The sequence below is a fragment of the Leucopleurus acutus genome (assembly GCF_964270905.1).
Source record: "Leucopleurus acutus genome assembly, chromosome: 15".
NCBI classification, from domain to species: domain Eukaryota; kingdom Metazoa; phylum Chordata; class Mammalia; order Artiodactyla; family Delphinidae; genus Leucopleurus; species Leucopleurus acutus.
Window position 1 is genome coordinate 53,830,947 of NC_139157.1, and position 24,961 is coordinate 53,855,907.

At 34.8% G+C, this 24,961-nt stretch overlaps 1 protein-coding gene across 1 annotated transcript in view; it reads left to right on the top strand.

Moving 5' to 3' along the window:
* The window catches only part of HACE1 (HECT domain and ankyrin repeat containing E3 ubiquitin protein ligase 1), a 94,252-nt gene that overhangs the window by 61,628 nt on the left and 7,663 nt on the right, over positions 1-24,961 (top strand). The window contains exons 15-22 of the mRNA XM_082855638.1: positions 2,985-3,096; positions 3,188-3,285; positions 3,468-3,555; positions 7,650-7,799; positions 8,309-8,505; positions 17,284-17,415; positions 23,979-24,077; positions 24,357-24,427. Of these exons, the coding sequence (XP_082711764.1) occupies positions 2,985-3,096; positions 3,188-3,285; positions 3,468-3,555; positions 7,650-7,799; positions 8,309-8,505; positions 17,284-17,415; positions 23,979-24,077; positions 24,357-24,427 (947 nt within the window). The remainder of the gene's footprint in view (positions 1-2,984; positions 3,097-3,187; positions 3,286-3,467; positions 3,556-7,649; positions 7,800-8,308; positions 8,506-17,283; positions 17,416-23,978; positions 24,078-24,356; positions 24,428-24,961) is intronic.

Sequence of the window (24,961 nt, forward strand, 5' to 3'; positions counted from 1 at the left end):
AATTTTCTGTAACTTGGAGGCTATTAAAAAAAGTAAAAACAAAAACAACTACCTCTGCTAAGGGATTGACTTCTTCTTCTGTTGGTGGTTTTCAGGTGGCCTGCTAGTTAAAGGGAGAGACATTTTGTATTGCTGTACAAATACTATTAAGAAGAGCCTCTGTAATCAGTCCTGTTTTGTGAATTATTTTATGGAAATGCAGGTACTCAGAAAATTTACATACAGAAATGTGGTCTTTGGCTTTGTAGGTATATGGATGTGTGTGTGGATGTTTTGATCTTAACAGATAACTTACTAGCTTTTGAAGGTAGTATTTTGTACCTTTTAATGTTACATTTGAATTACTTTAAAAAAATTGCCACTTGTATTTATTTTCAAATGGTCCACATTTTCTATATGAAGGATAGAATTTAATATTTAATATCTTATAATGGCAGATAAGTTTACTGTCATTTAAAATACTTATTCGCAATAATTTTTACGTTGTTGTGAGTGATAAGAACAACATCTATTAGTGTTCTGGGAGTTGAGTATTTGCACAAATTACTTAACCTCTTGGTGCTGCATTTTTCTCTTCTATGAAATGGAGATGATAAAAGTCCCTTTTTCTCAGAGTGTTGTGAGGATTAAATGTGAAAATGCATGTAAAGTGCTTAAAACAGTACCTGGCTTATAGATGCTTTAATAAACGTTAGTTAATTTATGATTATTATTATTTTGTTCTGTATTTGCATTATTTCATTTAATCCTCAGAATTAGCCCTTGAAGTAGTATTATTTTCCCCATTTTACCGGTAGGAAAACTAAAGTTCTGAGAGGACTTGTAATTCCCCTAAGATCACAAACCTAGTAGTGGCAGATCTAGGATTTCAAACCATGTTTATCAAACTTCAAAGCCCATATTTAAATACATTAATTCTGTGTAATATTTTTTCTCTCCTCTTTTACCTAAGTTTTAGGAATAATCAGCATTAAAATTTCAAACACTTAACATTCTAGCCTGTTTACTAAAAATGAAATATTTTATTTATATGACCAGTAATGAATATAACAACAGCAGCGTTTTATTCAAAATGTGGAAAACTGCTAGAAGTATGGACAAAATTATACATTTAACTTTGGAAAAGGGAGCATTTACTCTTTTCTTATTGAAAGAACAGACATTAAAAGGCAAAAATTAATCTTGCACCAGTTATTTTCATAAAAATATTTTTATTAAGAATTAATAAAAAGATGTTTAAGTCTTTTGAAGAAAACAAATGTTTAGTTTAGCTCAGATGAAGAAATTTACTGGTATCCTAAAAATTGCATGAGAGAGAACCTCTTTGTGGTGTTGGACATGAATCGTATTTATCTCTTGAAACTTTTGGCTTTTGTGGTATTGCACCACCCTGGTTCTCCTTTGGCTTTTCTAGCTGTGTGTATCATTTGCTAATAAGCAAATTCTCAATCCTGACCTGTGATCATAAACTTCTCTGTTCTTGGTGTTTGTCCCTGTATCTTTAATCTCTTGAACAAGGGACATTACCTTGTCTCCCATTTCAGCTTTGTTCATGACTCTCTTTCTAATGTCTCAGCTGCAGAACGTTCTAGTATTTATTTCTAAGCTCTTAGTAGTTATATCCTAAGTAACCTTAAATTCAGAACATATAAAACCTCATTCGTTGTCTTCCACCAGTGCCTTCTAGGAGTGGGGTAGACGGTGGTGGTGCTGGGGTTCCCCCTCTAAGCTGTTTCTGATTTTAAGTTCTGCCCCTAGAGATCTTTTACTTTTCTTCTTTATTCAGAGGAGTAATGTCTTTCAGATTTACCTCATTGTTCTTCTTTCCTACCATGACCAGGACTGTATCAGTCTATACGTATTATTTCAACTGCTGCCTAGATGGCCTCCCTTTATCCTGGTACTACTCTCATTTTAATGAGTGCATTTACCATGCTATTCCTCTGGCCAAGTATCTTCAGTGGCCACTGTGTCTTTTACTTGATTCGAAGAATCCATAATTATGTCCTTGATTTACTTACAAAAACTTCCTTCTTTCAATATGTGTAGGGTTATGCCGGCGCCTTCACTGCATCTTCCACGGAGACACAGTTTCTCCTTCTGAGCCTTTTTCCTTGTCTCCCTTAGCCTGGTGTGCTTTCTTTTCCTCCTGCTTGAGCAAGACCTACCCATCTTTAAGTCCTGGTTCAGACCAGGACCTCATGAAGCCTTTGTACTCCACTTATCCGCACAATCTCTGAATTCTTAGTGCACTGTGGTCTGTACTTCACTGTTTAGAACTTGATATCATTATGTGTTATATTGTTCCAATGTTATTCTCATCTCTTTAAGTGTATTAAACAGTTTTCAGCAATGAAATTTTTGCATTTTACACATCCTAGGTACTCAATAATACTTTCTGATGAATAAAATTACAGATCACTTACAGCTTGCATATCTGGCAAAAGAACAAAAGGTAGAGACTTTATTTACTGTTCACGAGATCTTATTCTTCAGTTTTTAGGGTGGAGGAAGGGAAGAAAAAAGGATAACAAATTCCTTTCTAGTTGCTGCATATATTCAGAGGATGGAAATTACAATTAGCCATAAAGATTATTTTCATAGAAAATTAAATGAACATGCAACATAATTTTTCTGGATGTGGAAATTCATTCTTACAAGCCTTCTTGGGTTTAAAAGAAATTGAGAGTGTGTTCAATTGTATGTCTGATATTGAATTCTTTTAATTTATCAAGTCTTTTCTGTTGATAATATAGGGAATTAAAAGAAATATGCTCTCTAGGTAGTCAAAGTGTTTCAGCTCAGATCTGCCTTTTTGTGAATAGTGGATGCAATGTCAGAACCTTATCTAGAACTACTTATTATAAATAAAGGTCTAAGAATGATTATTTGTAGAAAGGGCATTTAGCATGCTAGTTAAGTAAATCTGACAGTTAAGTGACTGAAATACTGCTAACATATTTCACTGTTATTTGTTGGGGTAGCCATTTAAAGATCGCTGTGAATGGTTCTATGAACATTTGCATTCAGGACAGCCAGATTCAGACATGGTGCACAGGCCAGTGAATGAAAATGATATCCTGCTAGTTCACAGAGGTATGTTTAACAAAGTGATGTGTGTGTGAGGCACAAAATACTAGTTATTGTAAATTTTAATATGTAAAATTAACCAATGCTACATATTTAGATTCTATTTTTAGGAGTAGCTGTGAAGTTGTGTCAAAAGCAAATTGTGCAAAGCTAAAGCAAGGAATTGCTGTACGGTTCCATGGGGAAGAAGGCATGGTGGGTATAAAAATAAATGTTGTAAAGATCACTGTCTCTAAAAGATTGAAATGCCCTTCAGTAAAGTTTAATATTTAATTGATAATGGAAGAAATTTAATATAATTTTAATGTTATTATTATTTAGAAAAAATTTTCACCATATATTTCTGTTGATACTTAATCTTATTTTCTTGAACTCAGGGTCAAGGTGTTGTGCGTGAGTGGTTTGATATTCTGTCTAATGAGATAGTCAATCCTGATTATGCATTGTTTACCCAGTCAGCTGATGGTAAGTTGTACAGTCTAGATGACTTTTTCTGTGAGTTGTCACATTTTCAGACTACTTCAGTGCATTTTATCCTTTGATTCCTATACTAGCCCTGTGAGCTAGGGTGGTTGGATATTCCCTTTTCATAGAAGAGGAAATTGAAATTCAGGGTTTTTGTTTATGTTAGCAGTTAATGAGTGGTAGGATCTTGAGTGGAACCTGACTCAGCCTAGCATTCTTTCCTCTGAACAGTTGGTTCTCAAATGCTTGTCTCAAGGACTAGTGCTGGCCTCAAGGAAGTTTTCATCAGTTCTTTGTATAAAATAAAACTAAATTTATTCAATTTAAGGATCGTCCTTTAGTCTAACTTTCTTGAGTTAAAATTTCCTTTTATAAAATCGTGCTAGTAGATGAACTTAAAAAAAATACAAGTCCGTGTTGGAAAAGTTAAAATTTGCTAACCCTATTTGAGTTTCCAACTCTTAAAAGTTATTGGTCATTAAAAACAAAGTCTAGAAATCATGGTGTGTTAAATCTTAACTTATAATCTGTTTGTTTATAGTAACTTTGTTTTCAGCTCTTTTAAAAGATTAAGACTTGGTAACTAAAAAGCTCTTATTTAACCATGTAATGCAAATAAAAACATCATTGAAATGATGTTTGCTACCTACTGAATTGTCATTTGATACGCTAAATGGCAATGGTTACCACCTCATTTGTATAAGATATACCTGAGAGTTCTTTAACTTAATAAAGACTTACATCCAAGTGAAGGTGGGATTTCAGTTTTTAAATGCTTTGTTCAGTTGCTTTTATTTCCTGAAAAATTTTTCTTTCCCAATGTTTAAATTCTCCTATAAGGAGAGAGTGTCTTATTAATTGTAGTTTCCTATTGTATCCAACCAAACCAGCAGCAAATCTCCATTGAATAAGAAGGATGACTGTATGAGAGGCAAGCGGGGGTGGGCTGCAGTGATGCTAGAGAACTGCAGATATTCACCTATGTGATGGGCTCCTCAGACGCATTCAGTGTATTTGAAATTACTTAGGAATATGGGACTTCCTACTTTAATTCTGTAACCTTTGATTCTTTGCTCTGAGATGAACTTAGTGTCTTTGTGATTTTACGACAAGTATGATGAGGCCCTAGTTTTTTAGGCCTAATCTTTGCAGCAAGATTTAGCATTAAAACATTGTATTTTAGATTTATTTCTTTTCTTTATAGTCACTCATTCTGAGTTGTTTATTTAGTTTCATATCTGAAAAACAGATTTGGTGTGGAATCATTAGTTGAGGTGCTTATTCTGCAAATTTATGGCAGGTAATATGATGAAGCACATAGACCATAGTTTCTGATTCGTCCTTTTTGTAAGCCACGTATGTCTTCTCTTTGGGGCTGTAATATTAATAAAATATAGATGAAATATTTTCATGTTCTTACGTTTAGTTGACAAGAAGAAAATTACATTTAGGGTTCCTAAATGTGGGGAATGTTTGGATAGACCTAATGTATGTAGTAATTTCTTTAAAACTTGCTTTCTAATTAAATTAAGATGCTTACTATAGAGCAATAGTAGTGTAGTAGAGTGGCTAAGAGTTTGGCCTTTGGCACATTCCACTGAATGTGAATCCTAGCTCGGTCCCTTTCTCTGCTATGATCTTGATCCAATAAATGTAGTATTTCTGGACCTTGATTTCCTTATTTGAATATGGTGATAACCTATGTTTTGTAATATAGTGGGAAATCAGCTGATGTGTAAAAATGGTTAGCCCAGTGCCTGGCACATAGAAATCAGAAATAAATATTAGATGCTATTATTGTTATTTTTTAAAAAATATTTTTAAAAATTAATTTTATTTATTCTTTTTTTTTTTTTTGGCTGTGTTGGGTCTTCATTGCTGCATGTGGGCTTTCTGTAGTTGAGGTGAGCAGGGGCTACTCTTCATTGTGGTGCACAGGCTTCACACTGCGGTGGCTTCTCTTGTTGCAGAGCATGGGCTCTAGGTGCGTGGGCTTCAGTAGTTGTGGCACATGGGCTCAGTAGTTGTGGTTCGCGGGCTCTAAAGCACAGGCTCAGTACTTTTGGTGCACGGGCTTAGTTGCTCCGCGGCATGTGGGATCTTCCCGGACCAGGGCTCGAACCACCAAGGAAGCCCGATGCTATTATTACTGTTCTGTGAAAATGATATTTTCTTATTGAATAGGGTTTTTCTGAGATGATGAAATGTCACAGTTTTATTGGTTTTGAACTTAAAACATGACATAAACTTTATATTCTATCTGAATTCACTTTCGAGCTAAAAATTATTAATTTCCTGAAGACCTTTTCCCCCGTGTGTTTCCTTTTTTTCTTTTGACTTCTCTGTATCTATTCTTTTTAATAACCCAAATTTCCCAGAAAGTACTTAGAGAAGGAATTACACACAGACCTAGGGGAGGAAATAGGTAAAAGTATTTCTGATTATTCTCAGAATATTGTATTTTTGGAATAATGGTTACGTTTGTCTTTGAAGTCTTTCTTCATCTCACAAAACTTTGTTTTGACTTTTTTTTTTTTTTTTTTTTTTTTTGGCTGTGCTGGGTCTTCGTTGTGGCATGTGGGCTCTCTAGTTGTGGTGCGTGGGCTCCAGAGCTCGCAGGCTCAGTAGTTGCGGTGGGCAGGCTCTCCAGTTGTGGCACGTGGGCTTAGTTGCCCGCAGCATGTGGGATCTTAGTTACCCCACCAGGGATCGAACCCGCGTCCCCTGCATTGGAAGGCGGATTCTTAACCACTGGACCACCGGGAAGTCCCTGCTTTGACTTTTAATACCCAATCTTATATCATGACTGGGAATGATTCTCAAAAGGTACTTAACAGTGGATGACTAGCTTCATGTGGCCCTTTTAAGTCATTCAGCCATAAGCTTCCAAATGTGTACCTTGTATCTAAGTAAACTTACTGGTCATGGCAATTTAGTCCAGTGCCAGCACTGATAAATCAAAGACCAGCAAAGCACAAAGAGTTAAAATATGTATGCTCAATGGCCAAACATTTCACTTTCCAATACTTTCACTTTTCCTTTGTTTATTTATTTTTGATTCTATTTCATTAGATTTATCAGTCTTTCTTTTGCCCAGGTGCCTAGAAGAGAAGTAAATAGCATGAACTCAGTAAATATTTGTTGAATGAATGAGAGGTAGTGGTCACACAGAAAAAATAAGGAAGGTTATTTAAAGTTGAGATCTTGGTATTAGGTTTTTCCATTGCACTACATTTTTGTTTTTGAGACTTTCTTATTGTGGTAAAATATACATAACGTAAAATTTACCATTTTAACCATTTAAAAGTGTACGCTTCAGTAGCATTAAGTACATTCACCACTATCTTATTTCCAGACTTTTTTTTCATGTAACTGGAATTACCCTCCATTGCACTAGAGTTTGGCAATAGTCAATAATTATTGCTAATGCTGTTTTTACTTTTATACCTCAGTGGTACTTATTCAAACTTGATTATTTGTCATGAGGAAAACAGTTGTACATTTAAAAATTTTAGTTATTCTCTTGTAGTGCTCAATTCCTTAAGGAGCAAAATGGTAGTGAATACCTGCTACGCTGGGCATGTATAGGTGAATGAAACAATGTCTGCCCTAATTCATAGCCTAAGTAGTTATTTCCACACTGCCTGGGAAAACGTGTGTGTGTATGTATTTCTAGGATCTCTCTGACACCTCTTCCAACTACTTTCAGTGAAAAGTATTCTAAAATTTTCTCTCTGCACAAAGACTTATTCTGATTAAGTATGTGTGGATTAATGATTAGTATTTCCAATTCCACTATTGTGTGTATGTATTTCTAGGATCTCTCTGACACCTCTTCCAACTACTTTCAGTGAAAAGTATTCTAAAATTTTCTCTCTGCACAAAGACTTATTCTGATAAATGTGTGAATTAATGATTAGTATTTCCAATTCCACTATTAAATATTCCACAAAGAACTTTCTTCGCTGAAGAACGTTTATACATAATGTAACCTTAGCTTTGCTGAAGTTGTATGTGAACTAATTTACCTGCATTGAAATGATCTCTCTTATGCATGGTCTTAAAAATAAATTATTTTGTCTTTATTTTAATAGGAACAACTTTTCAACCTAATAGCAACTCCTATGTAAATCCCGATCACTTGAACTATTTCCGGTTTGCTGGACAGATCTTGGGATTAGCTCTGAACCATAGGCAGCTGGTGAACATTTACTTCACGAGATCATTCTACAAGCACATTCTTGGTATGGCTCCATTGTTATTTCCTTAGGCATTTATTTAAAGTGTTTTTCTTATAGGCTCTAGCGAAAATTAAGTAGATAAATGGTGGCATTTTGGGTGAATAATTTTTGTTTTGATTGGAGACTGTGTATGTAAGGCATTTGGGGGCCTGAGGGAGAGAAAAAATAACCTACATTTTTGATTAAAAAAAGTTTTTTTTTTCCATTTTAGTGTGTGTAGGTTTATGCTAAAAATGCATTTTAATATGAATATACTTAAGAGAATTGGCACTTTTTAAAGTTTATAATAAGTTCCTGAAGAGCTGTTTCAAAGAAAGGTTACATTGTAGAAATGTAAGCTTAAATTTACAGACTTCCAAATTCAGGAATTAACATTCATTTAAGTCATGCTGTGAATTGGATTATATTTTGCAGTTTTACAGAGTATCTGTAGAGGGCAGTATTTCACCATTAAACAGATAAGGAAAGGCAGAAACATTTAGACTATAACCGCTGTATGTTTGCATTTTTAGGTATTCCTGTGAATTACCAAGATGTGGCATCCATTGATCCAGAATATGCCAAAAATTTGCAGTGGATTTTAGATAATGATATTAGTGATTTGGGTCTAGAACTAACTTTTTCTGTTGAGACTGATGTGTTTGGAGCAATGGAAGAGGTGCCTTTGAAACCTGGGGGTGGAAGTATTCTTGTAACACAAAATAACAAAGTAAGTATTTGAATTTTTACCTTAGCCATTGTTTGTAACTTAGCCCCGATAGTTTGCTAATTACTCTAAGTCTCCTGGCACTAGCCAGGAAAACTTTTACTGTTAGACTTTTGTAACATTTATAACAGATAAAATATTTAAATTAACTAAACCGTCAAATACCAGACTTCGACTTATAAAGGATCATTTCATTGTTGTGTTAGATATGCTGAGGCAGTTCCTGAAGCAGCCTAGAGCATAGTTCAGTTGATTGTGTAAGTTGGGCATCTGCATATCAAAACATTTGATTAGAAATACAAACTTACATCAATATCATATTTGCACTAGATCACTATTTCATGTTTTAGAAGTACGATATTAATAGTTCCAATAGAGAGAAGAAATCCCAGTGTTTAAACTTTGTACACACTTTTGGGATGCAGTAAATTCTACGGGACCTCTGAACTTGATCTTTTTTTAACTTTATAACTTGATTATTTTTATTTATTATTATATCTCCTGTTTGTACATATTTTTTAAAAACTTGGTGCACGTTTTAAATTACACTGTTGAAAGTTAATATTACTTTAATATATAATACAGCTTTATTTTATGTTTTGATAGATTATGTAGGAAATTGGGAGTCAGAAAATCTGGTTTTGGAATTCCAGTTCTATCACTTACCAGTAGCAACTTCTGGTAAAACAGGACTAAAACCTTTTTCCTTTCCTTTTATTGGATTATAATTCCAAGACAGCTTCAGAATCAGCTAACTTAAAAAGTAATGTCCACTGAATCATTTTGTAGACTAGAGATATAGTAAAATGTAGTTTTTTGTTTTTTTTTTTAAAGCCAAAAGACTTGGCTGTGTTTTAACCTCTTTGAGCCTCAGTTTTCTATTCTGTGTGCTTGGGATAATAATACCTCCCATACAGAATTGGTACCAGCATTTGTTAAACTGAAAAACACAACACAAAAGTTAGTTTTTATTGGATAGTTTTCTATAAAAATAGGTTCCTAGATTTCACATATCTATAGGAATGAAGACCTAAATTAAGCTAGGTAATTTTACCTTTTGAAACTTAGATACTATACATATTTAAAAACAAAAGAAATTTAGTTTTTGCATATAAAATCAGGACCTGAGTTTTTGTACATTTATACTTAGTAAAGTTTTAGTCTACCCTCTCGTTTTACACATGAGGACACTGAAGCCTGAAGAGTTAATGGTAAAGCTGGGGCCAAAACCCAGGTCTCCTAGTTTCAAGTCTAAGGTTCTTCATCCTGTTAGTAAAAGTAATCACACTGAGGTAGATCTTACTTGATTTAATATAATGAGTCACGTTAAACTCTGGAAGATTAAAATAGTAAAATGCTTAAAATAAGTTTTTGAATCTATATGAACTTGCCAGTGAATGGAAATTTTTATAAAATCTTCTAATTATTAGATTGTCCACCTCATAGTGCATTTATTATTTTATTTTACAGTGGCTACCTCCTCTCAATTAGGGGTAATGAAGTCATAAAATCTTCATTATAAGCAAGTGATTGCTTTTCATGAGAGAGTCTCATACATGATTCCTATCTGTGAATACACTCTCTGGTGATTGGATTTGTCACTCCTCTCAGATATATGAAAAGTGGAAAGGCTCATTAACAATTGCATGGTAGATAGCTATATTTATACTTGTATCTCCTAACAGCCTCTCTTCCATATGACATGATTTTTGTTTAGATTTTTTAAATATGTATTTTATTCTTTTGCATTTGTGTTTTTGTATTAAAATCTATAAAGAAGGAAGATATTTAATAAACAATAACAAATAAGAATACACTTACATTGAGGCTTGATGTGAGTCTAGCCTGAGGCTGGAATATTGCTGTAACATGAAAGAGCTTGGATGTTTTGTTTCTAAGTTTAGCACATTTTTATTTAACTATATTACTGACATTGTTTTGTTAATGACAGGCTAACTTTGATGATGAGGTTCAGTAATACAGAGGTAAAAGCAGGATCTCAATCACTAATATGTTAATTCTCAGCTTTTGTTTTTCTGATACAAACATTTCTCACAATAAAATGAGCCTCTCATTTTTCTAATATTACTAGTAAAGGTCAAGTGTAATTGTATATCAAATTGTTGATGCTTAAGCATTTAATGTTTGTGCAATAAGCAACCTGATTTTTTAAAATTAAAAATCTTTAAAAACATTCTAACATCTTAAATTGATCACTTGATTTAGAATTGTTAAATTATTCAATTTACAAATAAAATTTTCAAACCGTGTTCTTTAGAGGTGTTATTGTTATATTTTAACATACATTTCTGTCATGAACTTTTTCTGTTACTCTAGGGTCAGCCTTTTACTTAACTTTAGGTATAAAGTTATAATTGTCACATTTGGCGTCAACTTCAGAATTTCTAAGCATATTGAAGCTTAAGTGACTTGCCAAGCATGTTAGTAAGAAAAAGTCGATGTAAGCTAATCTCCACATGGGGGAGTCATTTATTCCTAAGTTTTATTGAAAGGCTTTGGTAATTGTAGACTGAAACCAAATAGATAAAATACCTTTGTTTAAAAAGAAGTATATTAATAAATACGTAATAAGTAATGTAGGCAGAACAGTATATATTCCATATTTGAAATAAAATTCTCTTTTAAATTCAATTTTATATCTGTCAATGATTTGTTTTAAAATCTAGAGGGAAAAATAAGATCACTTGGTTTCACTTTAGAAAATGGCTGAATTACCAGGAGCTGAACATTTACATTTAAATAGTATTTTCAGCATTTTAAAAAGTTTTGCTTTAACTTTTCACTTTCACTTTTAAATTCTTGACCAAACGATAAAATTGTGGAACCATAAAACCTTAAGTTAGGAGTGACATATTTTTGCTAGACCTTCAGTTCTAGTTCTTAGTACTGAAGAGTAAGCTCCGTGGCTTTTAAGTGTTAACAACACTTTTACCATACTAATCATAAAGTTCATTAAGTCTGGGAGAGAACAAAATGGGGGGGTGAGATGGGACAGATATCAGGGAATGGAGGAGGTGGCATGGAAGTTGAGTTATAGAGGAGAAGCATTAAGTGGTCAGATAGGAGTGAGGAAGGGGAGAAGGACATGTTCTGGGCTTATAGAAGGGCACAGAGATGGCAGAGCATGGTCTGTTTGGGGAACCACAGGTAGGTCAGAGTTGTAGATCTTAGCGTAGATTGCAAAGTAAATGAGTGGGAAAAGATAAGGTGGGAGAGGTAGACAGGGACCAAATTTGAAAGACTTTGCATCCACAGTTAGAAATTTGAAAATTATTCTGAAGGCTTAGGGATGATTGCAGATGCTGTAGAGGGCACTGACATGACTGAATTTATGTTTTTTAAGAAAAACAACACCAATCTCAACTTGGATTGTGAAGAATGGGTTGAAATGGGGCAATATTGGAGTCAGGGCAACTGATAAGTGATTGTGGCGTTGCTCTGGGGAGCATGCATGAGTGATTTTATAAGACAGTGGCAGTGAGGATGGAGAAAATGAGACATCTTTCTGAGGATGTAGAATTTGTAGAACATGATAATTAGCTGTTTGGGAAGGTGAAAAAGAAGGACTCCAGGATGAGCCACTTAGGTGGATGGGCTCTAGAATGATGGGTGGTGTTGTCATTCTCCTAGTCATCAGCCTCATCACATCAGTTGTATTCTCTAGTGATGATAATAGCCACTGCCTATTGAGTACTTTGTGTATATTTCATTTATTTGAGTTGTGCTCTTTATGCATTTCTCATTTACTCTAACAGCCTTTTGAGATAGTTATTTCTATTCATTCAGTGTGGGAACAGCTTTAATAATAAAAGCGTCTTACATGTATTAGGTGTTTATAATGTGCTAGGCACTGTTAAAAGTGCTTTATGTATATTAACTTACAGTTAAACAATCCTATGAGGTATAGATACCCCTTTCTACAGGTGCGGAAACTGAAGCATAGAGAGGTTAAGTAGCTTTCCTCCAAATCACAAGACTAATAAGTGGTGGTTTTGAATCCAGACAGTCTATAAATTTCAAGCCTGAGCTTGTAACTATGACATTATATTTCTTTAGAATATAGACAGTAAAATAACTGTCTAAGGGCTCAAAATTGGTAACTGGTAGACCCTCAGTTTTAATCGAGGTCTGTATGGTTGTGTAACTGCTGGGCCTCTCATATACTAAGGCACTGAATATGAACAAGGTAGCAAATACAAATTTAGTGTGTTTTCCAAATTTATGGTTAGCAAAGGGCAAGGATGGGGAGGGAGGGAGGGATAAATGAGGAGTTTGGGATTAACAGATACATACTACTATATATAAAATAAACAACAAGGACCTACTGTATAGCACAGGGAACTATACTCAATACTTGTAATACCCTATAATGGAAAAGAGTATGAAAAAGAATATATATATATATATATATATACACACACATATATATATAACTGAATCACTTTGCTGTACATCTGAAACTAACAAAGCATTGTAAATCAACTATAGTTCAATTTAAAAATTTAGTATGTTTTCCTCCATTTCATTTTTATTTGGTTAATACCTTATATTTTATTGCTCGTTTAATTTGATTTATTTCACATACAAGCACATTTGATACCCATCCAAGTACAAAATACAAGCTTGTCTATATAGATTATTGACTTAAAGTGGATTCCTATGTGTATCTTCAGAAAAGTATACTATGAGAGATCTTTTTATTACTCTGAAAACTTTTAAAACAGTTTAGGTCTAAGGTTCTCCATATTGAGTGTATGTATGTATTTTTAGATTGGGTTTTAAATTATCTTTAGTATCTTTTTGTCAGTGAAGGAGGACATACTTTCCTCTGCATTTTAGTCGGTATATTCTAAAAATTCACTTTAAAAATCACCAAACCCGGGGCTTCCCTGGTGGTGCAGTGGTTGAGAGTCTGCCTGCCGATGCAGGGGACACGGGTTCGTGCCCCGGTCCGGGAAGATCCCACATGCCGCAAAGCGACTGGGCCTGTGAGCCATGGCCACTGGGCCTGCGTGTCCGGAGCCTGTGCTCCGCAACAGGAGAGGCCACAACAGTGAGAGGCCCGTGTACCGCAAAAAAAAAAAAAAAATCACCAAATCCTTGTAATGGTAACCTGAAGAGTCACTATTTTCCATGACTGAATTTGTTCTACGGAAACTGATGTAATAGGATTTTATCAGACTGTCAATCTTTATAACTAATTAGTGACCTTAAAAATAAGAATATATTGGTAAAGGATAAGTTATTGGAAAATGTTACATTGTAAAAATGTGCCTCTCTTTTTTCTTATATCTACTTATTCCTGCAGAAGAAATCTGGTATCCTTTGAGTTTTCAATGGAGAAATTTTCAGTGAAAACTCTTACATACCAGAGCAATAATAATCAAGTGGATAAGCCCAGGAAAGAAGCTTTTATTACTAAAGCATTTATATTCAAACAGTGAATTGAATTATGCCAGTCATAATGCCATTTTAAACTATTAATTTAAAAGTAAAAATAACTATTTCAAACAGTTTTACAAGTATGTCCAAGTTTATCAGCTTACTTGGGATAAGAACATTTTGCTTTCACTATTAAAAGTTAACTGTTAGTTAAGTAAACATGATATATATATATATATATATCTTTCAAAAATCGTGAAAAAAATTTTCAAGAAGAAAAATAGCTTCAAAAAAAAGGTGTCAATTTTCAATGTTACCACCACTTCTCATAAGAAGACATAATTTAGATTCAAAGCCTGAAAAGAAGTTAAAATTTTAAGGAAGATTTCCAAGGGGTGATATTATTCATTGCACACATTCAGAAGACTAGGAGATAATTAAAACAAAATGTTTCTGTAACTAGACATGCAATTTAACTGGAACGTAATATCTGAAAGTTGAATCTCAATCTTAGTGTTTTTATTTTTCCCTTGGCACTTATTCTTTGCTTACCTATCTTATATCAGTTATGAGGCTCAGAGGTTGAGCTAGGAAAAAGTTGCTAAGGCTCTTTTTAATTTTGTTATCTCTATGCTGAGGCTTTGTAAGTTGAAAGCTTTCTATAAACAAACTATTTCACCAGAACAGGTACTAACTCAGATTCTTTAGTATAGTTAATTCTCCAATTTACTTTTGTGGCATCTGGTATTATCTTATGCCCTCAAAGAATTAACAGTACAACTCAGGTGGGAGCACGTATACATCTGTTGGGGATAAAAATACCCCCCACACCCAAGTTATATCATCGCTTTAAATACCTTAGAATGAAGTGGGATTTTAGGTTTCCTTTATATTTAATGTTTATTTGAACAACTCTTTATGCCGGTGTTTTGTGGACTGATTGTCATCTACATGTTGACTGTTTCCTTAGAGCATTTAAGGTATTTGATGTAGTTACTCAAGGGCATGAAGTGTGTGGATGAGTCACTTCGATGCCTTCGTAGGTGGTGGGAATGCAACCAGTGTATTTCTGTACAGTATGAACCGTCAGAATGTTAGTGTATGATAATAGTGGATGTTCATAGTAATAATTGTGTCATCAAGAACACGTTAATGTGTGTTATTCTCTCTGAGGATGTGCTCTTTAAGGAGGCAGGGAAACATTTTAGAAGCAGCTGGATTCAGATTTTTTCTCTTAAACACAGTTGTCTTTCAACTACCTGGAAAACTCTTACTTTACTAAACAACTCAGGAGACTTTGTGATGGCTTGGATTTTATTTGACTGAGAAATAATTAGACCAAGATTTGTCCATATTTAAATTAACTTAATGTGGAGACTGGTATCTGGAGGAGCTGATTTTTCACAAATTGATATCTAATAACTGTGGGCCAGAGCTACAAAAATAAATGTGGGAAATAATATTAGAGGGGACATTAGTATATTTGTGAAATTAATTTTTAAAAATAGAATGTATGAGGAAATAATAGGAATTAATTGATAGAAAAGAGTGTGTACTATTCTGATAAATATGGAATACAATGGCAAATTAAAATAAAGTGTACTTGAGCAGTTCATGCTTTATAATTTGAGGTCTTGAATAATTATTAGTGAATAGTACCTTAAGATTATAAAAGCAAAACATCGTGAGAGAAATATATAATTATTAATGAATGAATGGAGGAGAAAAATTTTAGTATGTTCATTAAGCAGTTTAGTTAGAACAGACATCAGTTAAAAGATAATCACGTGTTAATGCTGAAATCATTGCTGGTTATTACTTGGAAGTGTGTTATATATATTATTTTTTAGATTGGATCCTGAAAATTTAGTTTGTGTTTCTGTTTGATTGTTTGGCACACATTTCTATTTCCCTCTCTCTAGTAACTACCTGGATGTAACTTGTAGAAACTGATTAATTCCTATACAATGGAGAAAAACCTTTGGGCGGTTGGCGGTGGGATTTGGGGTGGGAGTAGATTGAATAGCATAGACGGTAGCTTTCCCCGTGCCAGATTGCAGAAGGAGCCGTGCAGGGTTTGGGGAGAGCTGTGAGTAATCCATTGTGACAATTCTGTAGGTCTGAGATGTATGGAGAATTCATAGCCGGAATCATGTATAACTTGCTGGCTCAGTGCCTGACGTTTTTTTGGCAGGGGGAACAGAGCATCAGATTAGTGCCAAAAAAAAAAATATATTAAAGGAGGGGGCCTAAAATAGGTTTTCTCCCTCTGTGTTTAGAGCATTCATTCCTGGGAGGTGAGAACCATGTACAGCATATTGCTTTTAACTCTCAAAGTTTCACTTAGTTGTAATTTAAAATATATGAATAATGACAATGGTAGGGTTTATATACAGAGAGTGATGATAATTCATTTTGTTTGAGCCAAAATACATTTTTTTAGTTAAATTTTAAGAGACACTGTTCTAGATGATGGTGATGTGTATTTTAAAAGAAAATGTGTGAAAATAGGTTACCTTAACTCAGAATCAAATAGGCTACACTTAAATGAGTCTTTTTATCAGGTTCTAAGTGTGTTTTAAATGAATTTGTAGAATGTATGCATTCATCACATTATTTGTTGAACACTTACAAAGTGACAGCCTCTTTTTTAAGAGCTGAGGATATATACTGGTAAACAAAACAGCCCCTGCTTACAGAGAGATTACAGTCTAGTAAGAGATTTCAGTCAGAGAAACCAGGAAGTATACAGACAAGGAGGCCTGAGCAAGCTTGTGTTTGGGGGATAGAGTGAGGGAGCAAAGGGGAAAGTGGAAGGAAATGAGATGAGAGAGCAAGGCAGAGGCTGGCTCATTTAGGGCCTTATGGACTAGGAAAGGAGTTTGGACTTCAATCCAAGTGTCATAGGAAGTCATTGTAGGGTTTTGAGAAGGAGGGTATGTGATCTGAATTATATATAAAAAATCTATACGTAATTTTAAAAAGTCACTCTGGTGTGGTGAAGAAGCAGTAACAGAGGCAAACAGAGGCAGCAGTGATACCAGATGTTGCAGTAATCCGGGTGAGAGATGATGACGGCTTGGCCCAAGGTGCTAAAAGTGGAGGTGGTGAGACAAGGTCTGATTGAGAATGTTTTTTCAGGTAGATCTGATAGCACTTGCTGATAGAGGGTGTGAGAGAAACCTGGGTGATTGATTCTTAGGATTTTGGCCTAAACAGGTTAGTGAATGGTAGATTACTGGTTTGCTGAGGTGTATGATATTTCTGCCAAATTAATTCTAAACCTTTACCTCTTAAATGAGAAATGATTATATCAATAGTGTCTTAAGTACGTGAAATTAAAAAGAAATCATCACAGAAACTTTTTTTTTTTAATAGGCGGAGTATGTCCAGCTTGTCACTGAACTTCGAATGACAAGAGCCATTCAGCCTCAGATTAATGCTTTTTTACAGGGCTTTCATATGTTCATTCCACCTTCCCTCATACAACTTTTTGATGAATATGAATTGGTAAGGAAAAACATCAGTTCTTTTTTTAAAATTATTATTTGCTTTTGGCTGTGTTGGGTCTCCGTTTTTGCGCACGGGCTTTCTCTAGTTGCGGCGAGTGGGGGCTACTCTTTGTTGTGGTGCTCGGGCTTCTTATTGTGGTGGCTTCTCTTGTTACGGAGTGTGGACTCTAGGCGTGCAGGCTTCAGTAGTTGTGGCACACGGGCTTAGTTGCTCCGCGGCATGTGGGATCTTCCTGGACCAGGGCTTGAAGCCGTGTCCCCTGCATTGGCAGGTGGATTCTTAACCATTGCACTACCAGGGAAGTCCCAAACATCAGTTCTTCTGTTGTTGTGCAACACAACACAAAACTCCAATTGATGTAGTTTAGAAATAATTTTGGAGCACAATGATGAATGGAATAATGTAGAAGACATTATGGTTTAATGTTGATTTTTAGGGAGGTATAAGATTTGTGATTGTGCTTCTCTTAAGGTTAATAACCAGATTAGCAATTTCTTAATGTGGAATGGAGTGAACTGGTGATAAAGAAAAATGTATTTCCAAAGTGTTCTACATGGGAAATGTTGAAGGCCAGTCTTCCCAAAAGCAATATTCACATTATTTCTAAATTTTTTGTTTGGCTGTATGAGGTAAAGGATACTGATAGTAACTTCTTGTACCTTTTATTTTTTCCAAAAAGAAAAATTGACTGAGGGATTTTCTTGTATTTCTGTTATCTTCTCCAGCTTCTTGTTTCATCATGTATATAATTTTATAATTTTCCATTTTAACCATGTATGGAGTCCACTGTCTTTGCTGGCCCCTAGTCTCTAATGAATGTTTTGTTTTGCTTCTTTAATTTGCTTGCCCTTTACTGTGATCTAACAGGATTTCTGATTTTATATGAATTATGTCTGCATTTTCCCTCATTTCCTTTTTTCTCTTTTATTTTTGGTAATAAATTATTTGTAAGCTCTTTGAGTTGTCTAACTCCTTAATAAAACCACACAATATTTTAAATAGAGTACGGCTGCTTTCTTAGTTTGGAATAATAAATTTTAGATTTGGAATAAAAAAATTTTATAATTTGGAATAATAAATTTTAGATCAGTGGAAAAGTGTCCTTTGGCTTTTATTCTGTCTCATAAAATTAGTTTCACCCTATGCCTTTCATTTTAATATATGAATAAGTACATTGGTGTGTACCGGTTAATTTTACATATACCAGTATTTTCAATTTATCACTCATAGTATGTCTTAGTAGAGTAGTGGACAAAATTTGCTAAATAATGTTGAAGTCCATGGTGACTTAGTTTCACTAAATGTCAGTTTTGAGGTTTTTTTGTTGTGTTTTTACGGTTAAGATGAATGGTTTTATTTAGCATAGACTTGTCTAGTTTTTGTATAACCATAAAAGTTACTATTTTTAGTATTTAAAAATGGAGACGTACTTATGAATTGTTAAGCAGAAAATTACATTATTTTCTGGACCTATGTATAAAAAACAAATAGCAACAACACAAATAACTGACAAAAACTTTGCCTCATAATTTACTGATACTGAGTTTAATGAAACTTTTTATTGAACTACAATATACATGAGAAAAGTACATGCATTGTAAATGTATAGCTTGATGAATTTTCACAAACTGTATACACCCATGAAACAGCACCCAGATCAAGAAACTGAGAAATCCTAACACCCCAGATCCCTCTCATGTCCTCTTCCAGTCACTCTGACCCCTCATGGGTATCCACTCTCCTGGCTTCTAATAATATAGACTAGGTTACCTGTTTTTGAACTTAATGTAAATGGAATAATCACCTAGAATATATCTGACTTCTTTAGCACAGCTTTTTGTTTGTGAGAATCATGTGTATTATTGCAAGCAGTTGTAATGTGTTCATTTTCATTGCTCTGTAGTACTTCATTGTGTTAATATACTTTTTTTTTTTTTTTGTCTTTTCTACTCTTGATGGACATTTGGTGGGTAGTTTTCAGTTTCAGGCTATTGTGTAGATTATATATCTTGGAGTGGAATTGCTGGGATTTAGGGGGTGCATTTATTCCATTAGGGTAGATACTAGCAAGTAGTTTTCCAAAGTAGTATGTCAGTTTACACTCCCACCAACAGGTTATGAGAGTTCTGGGTATTCTGCATCCTAAACAGCATTTGATATTTTTCTTTTTTCTTTTTACCATTCAGGTGGAATAGTAGTGGTATTTCCTGGTGATTTTAATTTGTATTTCCCTGGTATTGAGTGTGGGATTGAGTGTGTTTTACATGTTTATTGGCCATTTGTATACTCTGTTTTTGAAGTGTTTATTCAAGTAATTTGTCCATTTTTCTGTTGTGTTTTCTGTTTTTTGTGTTTTTTTAAACTCTGATTTGTAGGAATCTTTATATATTCTTTATAGGAGTCTTTGTTAGAGATATGTATTATGAAGATCTTCTCCTACTCTGGTGTCTTTTAACTAATAAAAGTTTTTAGTTTTAACGCAGTTCAGTTTATCACTTGTTTTTTCTCTTCCCTTTTTTTTTTAAATGAGTGGAGCTTTTTGTGTCCTGTTTAAGAAACTGTTTCTTATTCCAAGGTCATGAAAGTGTTTTCCTGTATTTTCTTCTGAAAACTTTATTCCTTTGTCTTTTACATTTAGGTTTGCTACTGGTAAGTTTTTAATTGTGGTTCTTACATTAGAAGTTAGGTCAGGATTCCTAGTCTGTCTTCTACTCTGGCTTTACTCAGTTGAGCTGATTCAGATGGTGGGATTGTTTTGGAAGAGCAGTGTTGTTGTGTTGGCATGATGCTTACTTATGCAGTGATGATAATTATTATTATTAAACACTTAGTATTTGCCAGGTACTTCATGTGTATTAACTTTTAAAACCTTCACATCAGACCCCTGAGGTAACTTATTATTCCCATTTTACAGATGAGGAAAACTAGGCCAAAGAAGCTATGGGACTTGCTCATGTTCACAGAGTATGTGTTACAGCCAGACTGTGAACCCATGGTCTCTGACCACAGCCCAGTCTCTCTTCATCAGTATTGCCTCTCAGTGGCGTGAACTATATAAGTAGGACTTGGTTTTAGAACCTTTGGTGTGACTTTGTGTCTTTCGTAGGAAAGGGCTCTGCTACACTGGGATAGAAAACTTTTTAAATAAGTTTGTGCAAACATCTAAGCTAGATGTTCATCAGAGTTAAAGGATACTGGTTAGATTCTAGAGTTTTAGTGAAAAGAAGGATCCAGTAGCATCAGTGTCCTTAACTGGATGTGTATTCATCCATTTGTGGACAGAACGCAGTCTCAAGTCAAGAGGTGATTATCAGGTTCAAAAATGGTGACAACATTTTGTGATTACTGTATCTATAACATTATTACAGTTGAGGGGTTCCTCAAATGTCTGAGGGACTGTCCTGCCATACTGTGCTGCTTATGAGTTTATCCATGGTGGTCCCAGGATATTAAAACACTGAGTCATGTAAACTCTAGGTAAGCTAAGAGCTGTGAACACCTGCATGACTCAGTTCCTGACTATTAGTTTATGGGTTATATATGTTGTACCTAATTGATTCCAACAGACCAATTCAGTTATTTTGTCACTTCCCTGGTGGTCCAGTGGTTAAGATTTTGCCTTCCAATGCAGGGGGTGCAGCTAAGATCCCACATGCCTCAGGGCCAAAAACCAAAACATAAACAGAAGCAGTATTGTAACAGATTGAACAAAGACTTTAAAAATGGTCCACATCAAAAAAAATCTTAAAGTAAATAGGGGCTTCCCTGGTGGCACAGTAGTTAAAAGTCTGCCTGCCAATACAGGGGACACGGGTTCGAGCCCTAGTCTGGGAAAATCCCACATGCTGCGGAGAAGCTAAGCCCGCGAGCCACAACTACTGAAGCCCGCGCACCCGGAGCCCGTGTTCCACAACGAGAAGCCACCGCAATGAGAAGCCCGCGCACTGCAATGAAGAATAGCCCCCGCTCGCCGCAACTAGAGAAAAGCTCACACGTAGCAACAAAGACCCAACACAGCCAAAAATAAAGTATATAACTTTAAAATATATATATTAAAAAAATAATAAATTATTGATTGGGATTTAAAATCTTTTTGTTATATGCATATGTACTTTGTATTGTGGACTTCCCATTTCGTCTGTTTTCAGTCAGTTTAATAACTTTTTTTGCCCAGGTGTTAAATGGGATAATAAACAGCTTTTGTCCTCTTCACAAAGTCATAACATATGATGTTCATGAAATGCTTCAAATTTCTTGAGAGAATATCCTCTCACTCATTTTTATTCACAATTATTAACAATGAAAGCATACTTAATATTATTAAAAGCTTATCTTCAGCCTAGAAGGGAAGAGGATTAAACTCATGGGTTGTAAGAAACATGTAACAATCATCCATATTCCTTTTGGCAGATCTGTGTCAGGGTACTGCCAGGGAGCAGAATTTCCCCAGATGGTTCAAATAAAGAAACTTTAATGGAGGAACTTAAAGAGGCATGGGCAGGTTAAGAAGAAACAAGATATGGTTGAGGCATCCAGAGAATAGCAACAGTGGAAAAGCCTTATCACCCCTAGAATTGAAGACAAGTGGAGGAAGTACTGTGAGGAGCCCGGTGAGAGCCTGAACCACCAGGGGCCACCAGGTGGCAGCTCTAGTTGGGGAGACATAGCTACTGCAAAGATGTACTGAAGCAGGGAGGGAGCAGAAAATGCCCTTACCTGCAGACTCCTGCCTGTTGCCCAGTGATGGAGCCCAACCTGAAACCAACAGGCAAGAGAGCCAGTCTTTGCCTCTTGGGGCATAGAATGTGCAAAGGAAGATGGAAAATGTATTTGGGGGTGATAAAATGCACCCTACCAGAATGCTTTCATCTAGTTAAAGTATTTTATAATACTATGGCAAGGAGGACTAAAACACACCCTAGACAGGCAGTTCTCAAACTTTTTGGTCTTAGGACCCCTTAAAAGAAAAGAGTTTGTTTATGTGGTTTATAGTAATTGATACTTAACTGTATTTGAAATTCAAACAGAAATGTAAAATTTTTTATTAATTCACATAAAAATAACAATTCATTACATATTAACATAAATAAAACATTTAAGAAATTAAAACTGCATTTTCCAGAATAAAACAAAAATAGTGGGAGAAGTGGCATTGTTTTATATCTTTGCAAGTTTCTTTAATATCTGGCTTAATAGGAGAAACTGGGTTCTCATATCTGCTTCTGCTTATAATCTGTTGTGGTATGTTGCTTGGTTGAACTAAATGGAGAAAATCCAGCCTCAGATACGTTGGAAAAGGGAGAACCTTGCAGACTCCTTAAATAGATCCCAGAAACACCCCAGAGTTCTGAGACACCACCTTACATTGGCCTTCATACTCTATACTAGGAGCATACTCTATACTAGGCAGGTATATATTATGAGGACTTGCTGTAGGAGAAGTGATTTTGAACCACATGGTATCTATCTCTGCAATAACAAACTCTGCTATTCTGGCTTGTCGGTGTTAAGCTTAGGCTAGTTATTACCTCACTTTACTGTGTAAACACATCCACCTGTGTAATACGGGCTGATTCAGAGATTTGGACAAGCCTTTTTCATGTTCTCTTTTCTCTTGGGGATCATGATGGTAAATACTTTTGCCATTATTAATTCATTCTTAGTTATTGGATTGATATTTTGTTTGTTTGATGATCTTCCTGGAAAAAAGAAGGATACCAAAAGTCATTAGTAGGAAAATTGCATTTTTTTTTCACCTTGGAGAAATTTGACTTGAAAGTTGGATTGGAATTATTCCAGAATAGAGTTCTTCAAAGGCCTAAATGTGTTTTGGTTTTTTAAAAATAATAACTATTTTTATTATAATAACTCCTTTTTCCTAGTGATTAGGGTTTCTTGATCTTTTCCTTTGCTTAACCCAGATTTATTTAGGTCTTTGTTTTCACTTTCATACTGAGAGTATAGTATTTTTATAGAATTTAACAAATTCATAAAATATATATAAATCAAAGATAATAATGTTCACAAAATGATTGCACATATAAACTGTTGTGGCATGTGTGTTTCTATATAAAGGTAAACTGTTATCTCATGGTTTTTTGGTTTTTTTTTTTTGTGGTACGTGGGCCTCTCACTGCTGTGGCCTCTCCCGCTGCGGAGCACAGGCTCCGGATGCACAGGCCCAGTGGCCATGGCTCACGGGCCCAGCCACTCCGCGGCATGTGGGATTCTCCCGGACCGGGGCACGAACCCATGTCCCCTGCATCGGCAGGTGGACTCTCAACCACTGCGCCACCAAGGAAGCCCTATCTCATGTTTTAATTAAATTGTATCAGTGTAGAGACATCTCCACATCTCACAATATTTGAGATTATTAGTATCAAGGGTTCTCTCTCAGGTAGTACTTGTTATTGATGACTTGCAGACACTGTTACAAAAATAAATCAGTTTTACATGGGATTAAATGTAAAAGTTTCTAATTAAGGCAAATTTACTATTTAAATGTAATCACTTTTTTCCCCCAGAGAAGACTAATGAAATATTTTGCTTCTTCCCCAAAGGAGCTACTGCTTTCTGGTATGCCAGAAATTGATGTGAGTGATTGGATAAAAAATACTGAATACACAAGTGGCTATGAAAGAGAAGATCCAGTTATTCAGGTAAAGTCTCTCCAGAGCTTAGAATGAAGTTAAGTTTTGCTATTTAATCTTGTAAGCTTTTCAGCACTATTGGATGAAAACCTACATTAATTAACAAAGTAAAGTTTTCCCCTAAATCTTCTCATGGGAATTGCATATGAGCGCTTTGTATGACATCTTTTTTGATAAATGAGTTTCATGGAATAAAATATGCTTTATGAATATTGCATATTTCTCTGGTACTAAGAAGCCTGCAGTTGCTCTGAAATATGAGCTAAGTTTTTTATTGTTGTTTTTAAGTGGTTCTGGGAAGTTGTGGAAGATATTACTCCAGAGGAGAGAGTTCTTCTGTTGCAGTTTGTTACTGGCAGGTAAGAAGTGTTTTGATGATAATGTGGAAAGAATTTAATAGATTCCATTTCTAATGGCTTAGACATAGACAACTCAAAATGAATTATTACTCTGAATTGTCAATTTCTTACCTCCTTTTCCATTTTTTTAGATATTAAACAAAGGTTTATTTAGGCATTAAAGTTAAAACATATAGTAGTGCTCAATAAATGTTTATTTAAGGTATAAAAGATAAACTGTTCCAATCAGGACTATCAGCATGTATATTATATTTTGTAACTTGGTAGTCTTTTCCTTCTGCAGGTAAGTCAATGATAGTAGCCAACATTTGTTGCTGGGACAACACACACATACACATGCACACAATACATAATAATACCCATATACAGCAGTTTTTCTCCAATTCTTATCAAACTTTAAAGTCTTAAGATTTGTGGCCTGAAAAATAATTTGTGATACCACACTTTGAAAAGTCTACTTTGGGAACCAATTAAATATCATAGATATTAGAAAACTAGATGATTTAAACCTCTTCTAACTTACAGTTCTGAAAG